Below are 12,026 nucleotides of genomic sequence, written 5' to 3'. Positions count from 1 at the left end.
TAGAATATAGACCCTTTATGTCTCTGGTTAAGTTAATTCCAAGGTAATGTATGGTTTTTGGTGCTATTGTAAATGGGATGGATTCCCTAATTTCTCTTTCTTCGGTCTCGTTATTCGTGTATAGAAATGCAACTGATTTCTGAGCATTGATTTTGTATCCCGCCACGTTACTGAATTGCTCTATAACTTCTAGTAGTTTGGGGGTGGAGTCTTTTGGGTTTTCCATATAGAGTATCATACCCAGAGCAATCTACACTTTCAATGCCATCCTGATCAAAATACCAACGACGTTTTTCAAAGAGCTGGAACAAACAATCCTAAAATTTGTGTGGACCCAGAAAAGGCCCTGAATTGCCAAGGAATTGTTGAAGAGGAAAAACAAAGCTGGGGGCATCGGGTTGCCAGATTTCGAGCTATACTACAAAGCTGTGATCACAAAGACAGCATGGTACTGGCACAAAAACAGACACATAGACCAATGGAACAGAATAGAGAACCCAGAAATGGACCCTCGGCTCTTTGGCAACTAATCTTTGACAAAGCAGGAAAAAACATCCAGTGGAAAAAAGACAGTTTCTTCAATAAATGGTGCTGAGAAAATTGGACAGCTATATACAAAAGAATGAAACTTGACCACTCTCTAGCACCATACACAAAGAAAATTCCAAATGGATGAAAGATCTTGATGTGAGACAGGAATCCATCAAAATCATAGAGAACATAGGCTGTAACCTCTTCGACACCGGCCACAGCAACTTCTTTCATGACACATCTCCAAAGGCAAGAGAAGCAAAAGAAAAAATGAACTTTTGGGACTTCATCAAGATAAAAAGTTTTTGCACAGCAAAGGAAACAGTCATCAAAACAAAGAGGCAACCCACAAAATGGGAGAAGATATTTGCAAATGAAACTACAGATAAAAGGCTGGTATCCAAGATCTATAAAGAACTTCTCAAACTCAATACACGAGAAACAAATAAACAAATCAAAAAATGGGCAGAAGATATGAACAGACACTTTTCCAATGAAGACATACAAATGGCTAACAGACACATGAAAAAATGTTCAAAATCATTAGCCATCAGGGAAATTCAAATTAAAACCACACTGAGATACCACCTTATGCCAGTTAGAATGGCAAAAATTGACAAGGCAAGAAAAAACAAACGTTGGAGAGGATGTGGAGAAAGGGGAACCCTCTTACACTGTTGGTGGGAATGCAAGTTGGTACAGTCACTTTGGAAAACAGTGTAGAGGTCCCTCAAAAAGTTAAAAATAGAGCTACCCTACGACCCAGCAATTGTACTACTGGGTATTTACCCCAAAGATACAGACGTAATGAAGAGAAGGGCCATATGCACTCCAATGTTCATAGCAGCATTGTCCATAATAGCTAAACTCTGGAAGGAGCTGAGATGCCCTTCAACAGATGAATGGATAAAGAAGGTGTGGTCCATATATTCAATGGAATATTACTCGGCCATCAGAAAGAACGATTACCCAACATTTACAGCAACATGGACGGGACTGGAGGAGATTATGCTAAGTGAAATAAGTCAAGCAGAGAAAGACAATTATTATATGGTTTCACTCATTTGCGGAACATAAGGAATAGCAGGGAGATTGGTAGACGAAGGAAGGGAAGAATGAAGGGGGGGTAAACAGAAGGGGGAATGAACCACAAGAGACTATGACTCTGGCAAACAAACTGAGGATTTCAGAGGGGATGGGGGTGGGGAGATGGGCTAGCCCGGTGATGGGTATTAAGAAGGGCACGTATTGCATGGAGCACTGGGTGTTATATGCAAACAATGAATCATGGAACACTACATCAAAAACTAATGATGTACTGTATGCAGACTAACATAACATAATAAAAATTTTTTTAAAAAATTACAGTAAATGCCCATAGAGAGCCAGGAGGCAAACACAGGCAATCTGGTATCAGAGCCCAGGTTCCCAAGAATTCAACTATAACTTCACATGTACACATATGCTTATTTTTTTAGGTATTATTAAGTAGCAGGCCAAAGTCATGACATAGATGCACTAAAATAGCAATGTCGATTTTCTTTTAGAAAATTGGATCATTTTATTTTCTTTATACCTGAATGTTTAAAAAATTATGCAATAAACATTACTTTTATAAACACACACACACGCAAAAAAAGAAGTCTGACCAGCCTGTTTGCCAAATTGAGGAAGTCTGGCAGACCGTTCCTACCCTGCTTCCTCCACTGCCTTGACTGTTAACATACATGTTGTTGCAGGAAAAGCCCTTCATTAAATACACAAACAAGGTAACAATAAGGAAATACGACAACAAAGCCCAGGACAATTGTCACATGGGCTTGTGCCAGCTTACCCGTACCTATGCTGTTGGTGACTGCCTAAATACGAGGGAGCCAGCATCCTAGCAGGACGAGCTTGGAGTCTGAATTAAATAAACAGCACAACCAAAAAAGAAGAAACCAAAAATCTAGTGGTCAGAGCTTCTTGGATTCTACTTAACATTTTCCAACCCTATAGCCCTCTGATTCTTCCCCTGACCTAGTTTCTGCATTGTCTATTTTTACCAAAAATAAAATCAAAGTAAATAAATGCATTTTATGGAAACATTTCACCATAAATACCTTGAGGTCTTCCCTGAGAAAAGGTGCTTTACGATTACTAACTATATTTCCTTCCCCCCCCCAACAAATAAAACAGCAGCACTCACTTTTATTGTTCACACTTACTGAAATAATTCACTCAAATTTGGATTCCTTTCTGTAAGAACCGTCATGTACGCACAACTCCTATGGCATCTTTATAAAGTGTGTAGGCCATAAATATGTTGTCTAAAGATGGGCAAAGGAGATCACAGAGCCGAAGTAGTTCGAATCGCATTGCGGGTTAATAGCAACAGCATGTGAGTTCAGGGGCTGGATCTGGGCTTTGGTGCACTTGACACGGCTCTCACCCTCAGAGATGAGATTCTCTGAAGCCCAGCGTACAGAGATGGGTAGGGTGATGCGCAGTTTTGAAGATGATCACAGTTCAGCCCTTTTTATATCACTCCATAATTCCACAGACTTCACGGATGTCAAGTCGGGCGAAGTTTCATTACATTGGCCCACTTCAAAAAATTGCTCTTTACTCTTTAAAATGGCTGATCACGACTGTGTGAAACTGCAGACTGTTTCTTAACTCTGGAAGACATGGTAAAGCAATTTCTCCCACCACAGGGGATTCTGAAACAGCTATAGCAATGTCCTCATCTGTCTAAACTACGAAAGGATGACTAAACAGAAGAATGCAGGTTTTTCTCTCTAAGTCTGCTGGCAACTCCACTTCCCACATTGTTTCTGCCTCGAGGAAGAAAAGTCTGAGACCCGCTTTCTGCCTGACCCCCTCATGGTCGGTGGAATACCTGTGGGGTCCTCTATTCAGACCCATTAGACACAGATGGTAGATCCAAACTGTTGCTAAAGTGCGTGTGACCCAGGGTCTACCGGCTTCTGCTTTCAGCATCATTCCATCAGCCAGATACTCATCATTTAGTGAGGCAGGAGGAAAGGGACCCTTCTAGGGTTGCTTTTGCGGCAACATATTTTTAATTTGGGCATTTAAATATGTTACCTTACAATTATACAGTGCTTGGCACTTTTCAAATTTCCATTTGCTGCCAAAAATTAGTTTCAGGTGATAGCTGTTGTTATCCCCGTTTTTATAGACGAGAAACGGAGGCTTAGAGTGGCTTCTGTGGCTTCCATGCAGGTCTGCCTGATTCCAAAGCTTATGCTCTTTTTTTTTTAACTTTTATTTTGAAATAATTATGGATTCACATAAGGTTGCAAAGAAACATACAGGGAAGTCTCGTGTACCCCTCCCCCAACTTCCTCTAATATTAATATCTTACACAACTAGAGCATAGTATTAAAAGCAAGAAAATGATGTTCACACAATCTACAGCGTTTATTCAGAACTCACTGGGGGTACATGCACGCAAGTGTGTGTAGCTCCATGTAATTCAGCCATGGTTTCTGTACATGAACTGCACACTGTTCTACCAAATTTAAATATGAAGTCAGAGTACAGGAATGCACAAAATGACTGTTCCCTCAATAACATAGTATCTACCAACAATTACATCCATGACCAAACAGTTTTTCTAGTTTCAATTAAGAAGGAAGAAAAGGAAGAAATCCTACAAACCTCAGCTCTTGAGAGCACTGGTCTGTGCTATGTGTCTTTATGGCCACATCGTCTGGAGGTGACAGGTACGGGACAGGGGAACTTCATTTATTGGTAATTATGGCAGCAACATTCTCTTATGTCAGAAATTTCTATCCATAAAGGAGAAAGGTGATCTTACCTTGACTTCAAATTTAGTCTCGTCATCCTCCTTTTCCAAAGTCCCTGTAAAAATTTCCTCAGATGTCCTCTGAAGAGGAGCTAGAGAGACAAAAAAAAAAAAAAAAAAAAACCCATGCCATTAATTTGGCAACTCAGCTTATAAATAACCCAGAGCGTATCTCCTGGCTTGGACGAGCAGCTGGACTGGGTTGGCCCAGCTGAATAACAAAGCTTAATTGAGCTGCTGCGGTGACTTCCGAGGTGGGAGATGAAATTGGAGGTGAAGGAGAGATGCAGAAAAGAAATAGCCCTCAACCCCAGGCATTTAACATTTGATCCAAAGAGACAAAGATCACACACACCACCACATGAAACATCAAACTACAACAAATCAGTAAGCGTAAAGCAGTAAAAACGAGAGAATTTCCATCATTCCCATTTTTAAGGCTCAGGGAAAAGGTCACTTTCTTCAGGAAGTCTTCCTTGACATTCAAACTTCATGGATTCTTTTATGCTCTGCCGCTTTAGCATTTATCTTTGTACTGTATAATGCTGCAGCGGATGTTGCTCTTGGATTAGAAGACAAGATTCAATTCTAGATACCACATTTATTGAACATATTTTTTCATTATACAGGTAGTTAATTTGTGCTTATTATAGACAATTTTAAAAACACTAAAATCTTACCACTTAAACACAATCATTTCCTTACAGTCTTCTTCAAAGTGTTCTCTGTCTCTACACACACACACACACACACACACACACACACACACGCAAACCCCCCCACTCACATAATTATACTATGATTATATAAGAGGATATCTATGCCTGCCCCAGCCAGAAATTGTTGCTAATCTAACAGTTGGATTCCAGAACTGATGGAACCACATTATTAGTGGATGAGACAACTATGTGAAAAATCAATTGGCTGAGTCAGGATGGAAATGGGCTGTCTTGCTCTTGCTCTCTTCTCTCTGTCACTTTGTCACCCACCCCTCCGTTCCACAGAGCTCTTGGGACACCTGGGAGATATCTTTTCTTCAGGCCTCCAAGGAAATTTGGCAGTAAGAATGGGACTTGGGGAGGAGAAGCCCTGGTTAGGCCTTGAGGCCTTCTAACCCAGCATTACCAGAGGGCTGCATTGGGGATGATGGCTCCAAGGCTACTAAGTAAGTGGTACTTTGAGTTCTTGTTACTGTCAACACCCTTGTATATATAATTCCCTTGGAAAACTCACAGGATCCCTGGGAACAACCTAAGAATTTGAGTGTTTCTGGGTCCCATGGCCAAAATGCCATCCACCTAATGCCCCCAACATTATCATCCTGATTTTTATCTGTGGTGAACGGTGGCCTCCAGAGATTCCTTCCAACCCTCAGGTTCTGTGAGTCGACTGGAATCTGCTTGGGCTTTCTATGGATTTTTTTATAGATATTACTGAAATCTGCAGTGAAGTGACTATTTGCTGTCCCTGGTTATACGACCGCTGAAGCTACTTCATAACAATGAACAACGCTTTGGGCTCCTCTCTCTCTGCAGGATCCCTGTAAGCTGAGTGATTCCAGGCAAAATAACTACATGCTAGGAGTGCATACATTATAACTGGCAACACCCATGACTGAGAAGCACCACCCTGCCCACTGTAAGTACAGTGATGAAGTTCAAGGCTGGGGCGAGGAGATACACTACCAGCATTCGAGTCTTGCTCTTACATGTACAAGACACATATTATCAAAGTAATCTCTGTGCCTTAGCTTCTTCATCTGTAAAGTGTGGAATAATGAGAAAGCCTACAGTAGAGGGCTGTTATGAGGCTTAATGAGTTAATACATGCAAAGTATTTAGATCATGGTAAACAGTACATTTTAACGATTATTATAGCCACAAAAGAACTTTTTCACATTCCTTATAAACTTTAGAGAGGTTAAATGTTGTACCCAAGGCACCCAGCTAACAAGAGTTAGAACCAAGATTCCAGCTCCCTCATGTTCCTTACACTGTGAAATATAATGGTTTATCTTGGAACAGACTCGGTTACTAAGGAATCGGATAAATATGTTTGAAAATCCTGTTAGTAACTTGCCTGAATCCATACTCAGCGGTTACTATCCAAAACAAAAGTGCAGAATTGTTCTGCAAAATGGGCAAAATGTCGGGCCAAAGTCAATGATACCCATTCAGATATGATGAAGATCTATTTAGACTAGAAGGGTCATTGTCCATTACGAGATCTTGTGTTTGAAAAAAAAAAAAAGAGAGAGAGAGAGAGAGAGAAACAAGCTATCATTCCTGCTTTATTTACTTGCAATAAACATATATCCCTTAGAACAATGACAGAGGAAAATCACAGAAGTGAACATAATTTAGTTTTGGGAAAGAGCCCTAAATGAGAATTAAGGAGAACCATGGCCTAATTTCAGGCATCCAAAAATATGTCTCTATGTGTGTGAGTATCTGTTTGTATGTGTGAGCAGGATGTGTGCATAAGTGTATTAAGTGTGCATGTTTGTGTGTGTTGAATGTGTGTGTATGTGTGTGTGTGTGCGCGCACAGAAAATTCAAGAAAGAAATGCGCTAAACTGCTATCAAGTCTTGCTTCTAAAAAGTGCAATATGTGACGGGAGACGGGATTGTATACCAAAGGAAATGGAGAATTACCAAGATCCCATAATTTTCAGATATATACAAAACAAAAGAATTTGTTGTCAACAGACTTGCACAAGAAATGCATAGGAAGTTCTTCAGCCTGAAGAGAATGACACAAGTGATGATTCAGATCTCCAATAAGGAATAAAAAGAACATTAGAAATGACTGATTAAGAGAGTAGATGTAAAAGATTATATATAAAATATAAAAGACTATATATAAACATATATCTGAAAAAAACAATGCAAAGAGGTATGCTAAAAAGCCAATAAAAGAATTAAAACAGAAGACTAAAAAAAATTGCTAACCTAAAAGAAGGCAGGAAAGGAGGAATAGAGGGAAAAAATGAGAAAATAACAAAATTATAGCTCTAAATCCAACTATATCAATAATTACATTGTATGTAAATGGACTAAATACTCCAATTAGAAGACAGAGGTTAACAGAATGTATTAAAAAGTCAAGACCCAATTGGGGCGCTTGGGTGGCTCAGTCGGTTAAGCAGCTGCTTTCCACTTGGGTCATGATCCCAGGGTCCTGGGATCGAGCCCTGAGCCCTACATGGGGCTCCCTGCTCAGCGAGGAGCCTGCTTCTCCCTCTCCCTCTGCCCCCCGCCTCGTGCGCTCTTTCGTGCACACTATCTCTTAAATACATCAAATCTTTTTTTTTAAAAAGTCAAGACCCAATTATATGTTGCTTACAAGAGATACACTTTAAAAACAAAGAAATAGAAGAATGGAAAAAATATATTATGCAGATACTAAACATAAGAAAGCTGGAATGCTATATTAATATCAGACAAAATAGACGTCAGGACAAGGAGTATTACTAAAGATAAGGAGGAAAGGAGAGATGTTTCCTAATTAGAAGAGGGCCAGAATATCTGGAAGACATAACAATTATGAACATGTATGTGCTTAATAACAGAGTTTCAAATAACAGAGTAACAAATAACACATATAACATATCCAAGAGTAGTTTATCCCAGGAATGTACAATTGTTTTAACATTTGAAAATAAATCATTGTAATCCACCATATTAACAAATAAAGGAGAAAAACTATATAATCATTTCAATAGATGCACCAAAAAGAGCATCTGAAAAAGTCAACAATCATTCATGATGAAAACTCTCATCAAACTAGGAAGAGAAGGGAACTTCCTCAATCTGATGAAAGGCCTCTGTGAAAAACTTACTCTTAACATCATACTTTAAGGTAAAAAAGGAACTCTTTGCCTTAACATTGGGAAAAGACAGGGATGTCTGCTCTCACCACTCCCATTCAACATCGTACTGGAGGTCTCGGCCATTTGAAAAAGGCAAGGGGGAAAAGCATAAAGATTGAAACAGAAGAAGTAAAATGTCCCTATTCACAGATGACCTGATTACATTTTATACAGAAATATATTACTATTAATAGTTAGATATGATAAATTCCATTTACTATATGGTTTAAAAAAAAACATGAAATGCCTAAGACCTCTACACTCAAACCTACTATACTGCCAAATACCATGTGATTTCACACGTATGTGAAATTTAAGAAACAAAACAAATGAGCAAAGGGGAAAAAAGAGAGAGAGAGAGAGGCAAATCAAGAAACAGACTCAAACTATAGAAAACAAACTGACGGTTACCAGAGGGGAGGTGGGCAGGGGATGTGTTAATCAGGTGATGGGGATTAAGGAGTGCACTCGTCCTGATAAGCACTGGGGATGTATGGAAGTGCTAAATCACTGTATTGCACACCTGAAACTAATATTATACTGTATGTTAACTAACTGGAACTTAAATAAAAACTTTAAAAAAGAGCAAACCAAACTGAAAAACTACTATATTGCCATGAGAAATTAAAGAAGACCTAAATAAATGGAGAGTTATAACATTTATAAATTGGAAGACCCAATATTGGTATGATAACAGTTCTCCCCAGATTGATCTACAGATTCACTGCAACCTCAAGCATAATCTCAACAGAAATTGAAAAGTGATTCTAAAATTTATATGGAAATGAAAAAGATCTAAAATAGCCAAAATAATCTTGAAAAGGAACAAAGTTGGAAGACTTATACTACCTGATCTCAAGGCTTACTAATAAGCTCTCATAATCAAGACCATGCAGGAATGGTGTAAGGACTTACCTATTGTTTTTATCTCTATAAAGAACTAAATTTACCACTGGATCGATAATAGAATTTTTTGAGCATTTTAAAGGTCCTTAATGGAGTCTATTTTATGCTGATGTTATTTGCACATTTATATTATTCCCCTTCTAGACTGTGAGCATCTCCTTGTACACAGGCACTCAGTTTTATCTAACTCTATAAAGTCTTCAATGCCTGTACTATTCCATATCTGTAGTTTATTTTAAATAATATTTGCCAAAACAACCACCATTATGCATCTTAAACAACCACAATCTCAACACTCATGAGCACTGATTAAACATAAGGGCACAAATCTTCCTTGCCCCAAATAACCTACCCAAGGTGGAGGGCTGGCTGGTTTTCGGTGACACCCATTTTGGGGAAGACTCAGGATGGGGGGCCACAGGTTGCACCGGGCGAGTCTGTCTGGCTGCCAGTTTCATCAGACTCATTTGCCTCTTGTGAAATATTTCCTGCACATCGCCCAGCTTCTGCAGGACTTCCTGGGCTCTGGCCTGCAGGAACAAAAGCAAATCATGACCAGGTTACTCTGCACTGAGCCTGAGGACATGAAGCTTTCCCTTTCTCCCATCTTCCCCTCTTCCCCCAACCTCACTTCCTTCAGGTGACCCTTCCATCCATATGCAAGTCATGGCACAACTCGCCCTCCACCAGAATTGTGATTCTGAAAGTCTGCATCTCTCACCTGATAGACAATGATCATATCCTTTTCACTACTGTATCTCCATGCCTAGAACAATGCCTAGCACAGAGTAGTGCTCAGTAAATACATATTGAGTGGATAAATGTTCATGAAGCCATGTCCATTAGTAGTAGAAGAGGATGCCACAGACTATGAATGAAGGACATTAGGTCACTTTACAAAGCAGGAGGGTTTCAAAGTAAGAGGTGTACCCTGAATAAAGGCCCTGATGCAGAAGAGTTCTGGGGGAAAAGCGTTCTGGGGGAAAGAATTGGCTACATACTGAGACAGTATCAAAGGAACCCCAAATACCCAAGAAGAAACATTTGAATTTTATTCGGTGGGACCCCTTCTCTATACATAAATAGTAAAGAAGTAAACTGAAAAAATACCAAGGGAAAGATGAAACTCACAGACATGCTCATAACTGACTGTATGTTCTAAGGCAGAGATTCAAGAGAATAAGAAATAAAGCCTGGAAGTCTTTGAGTTTCAACAAAGCCTAAACTCAGCTGAATATGTTTCTTCTGGCCTTGCTTGCAGCATGACATCTCTCTACCCTGGCGGGTCAAGGGAAGTGGGTAGTCTTCTTTGTCATAGTCTGATACAGTACCCACAAGCCACATGAGGCTACTGAGCACTGAAAATGCAGCTGTGCCATCAGCGTAAAACACACACTGGATTTTGAAGACTTAGAAATAAAAAAAAGAGAATGTAAAGTATCTCATTAATAACTTTTGATATTGATTATATATTGAAACAGTATTTTGGATATAGGTTAAATAAAACATTATTAAAATTGATTTCCCGTGTTTCTTTTCACTTTTTTAAACGTGGCTACTAGAAAATCTTAAGTCACATATACAGCTTGTATTATCTTTCTATTGTGCAGTGTTGGTCTGGACTAGGGGTCAGCAAAATTTTTCTGTAAAGGATCAAACAGTAAATATTTCAGGCTTTGCAGACCATGTAGTCTCTGTTACAACTACTCACCTCTGATGTTGTAGCATAAAAGCAGTCATAGATAATATATACTACATAAATGAATAAGTGTGGCTGTGGTTTGACAAAACTTTATAAAAGTAGGTGGCAAGCAGTTTTGGCGAAAAAGCTATAGTTTACAGACCCCTAATCTAGATTAAAGTGGGGCTTGTGTTTAAAAGTTCTCTTCACTTTATTATTTCCTTTATTCTATTTTCTTTGGGTTATTTTGTTGTTCTTTCCTTAACTACATAACTTGAATGCTTAGTCTGTGTTCTTCCAACCACCCTTAATTCTTGATAGATGCATTTAAATCTATAAACTCCATTTAAGTACTGTTGCAAGCCACACATTTTTATATGTATTTTTGTTGAAGTTTAGTTATACATGCTTTGTAAATTTAATTTCTATTGATTCTGTAACTTGACATTATTTAGGAATGTGCTTTGTAGAATCCAAACTCATGGGATGTCTAACTATGATTTTGTGAATGACATCTTTTTTTTTTTGGCTATTATATTGTTATTATTATTTTACTATACATGATAAGTGACTATTATCTGAGAAAAGTCCTTTAAAATCATTGGTTTGTCATTTTCAAAAAAAAATAAATAAAAAATAAAAGGTCTCTTCAGAGAATGTGCCTCTAGCTTCAAGAAGCTCAGTTGTACAGTGGACTCAAGGTTCCGACAACACAGCTATGAGTTCAGATCCCAAAAGAATAACTTCCTTGTTTAAATGTCCTGCTGGGATAAAGTCCAGACTCCTCATGAAACAGTGGACCCTTCATTAACTACACTGATTTCCCTCCAGTCTAATCTCCACTAGTCCCCACCCCTCACTCTAGCCTCCAGCTATGGCAGTTACGGGAATGTTCTTGTTTCCAGTCTCTTTGCCTTTGCACCTCCTCTTCCTTCTGCTGAGGTTCCCTCCCTTTGTTTCGTCTCCCTTGAAAACTCCTACCCAATCTTCCAGACCAAATGTAGGCATCTTCTCCTATGAACACCCCGACCTCCCCAGGCTGAGCTGACCTTTGCCTCCCCTACATGCCCCACTGTTCCTTCCATTCCATATGCTCTTGGACCAACAGGCACTTACTGGGGACATGTTTGTCTTCCACTAAATGGCCACCAGCTTCATTACAGGGATTATGAATTTCATTATTGTAGTCCCATGACAAAGTACAAACTGGCTTCCCAGTGAAT

At 39.1% G+C, this 12,026-nt stretch overlaps 1 protein-coding gene across 1 annotated transcript in view; it reads right to left on the bottom strand.

Annotated features, from left to right (window-relative positions):
- The window catches only part of MCF2L2 (MCF.2 cell line derived transforming sequence-like 2), a 253,980-nt gene that overhangs the window by 114,848 nt on the left and 127,106 nt on the right, over positions 1–12,026 (bottom strand). Inside the window, exons 13-14 of the mRNA XM_040621737.1 lie at positions 9,475–9,652; positions 4,358–4,437 (exon numbers count right to left, since the gene is read on the bottom strand). Of these exons, the coding sequence (XP_040477671.1) occupies positions 4,358–4,437; positions 9,475–9,652 (258 nt within the window). The remainder of the gene's footprint in view (positions 1–4,357; positions 4,438–9,474; positions 9,653–12,026) is intronic.

This window comes from Ursus maritimus, unplaced genomic scaffold, assembly GCF_017311325.1.
Source record: "Ursus maritimus isolate PB19 unplaced genomic scaffold, ASM1731132v1 scaffold_4, whole genome shotgun sequence".
NCBI classification, from domain to species: domain Eukaryota; kingdom Metazoa; phylum Chordata; class Mammalia; order Carnivora; family Ursidae; genus Ursus; species Ursus maritimus.
This window is presented reverse-complemented; position numbering and strand designations above follow the sequence as displayed.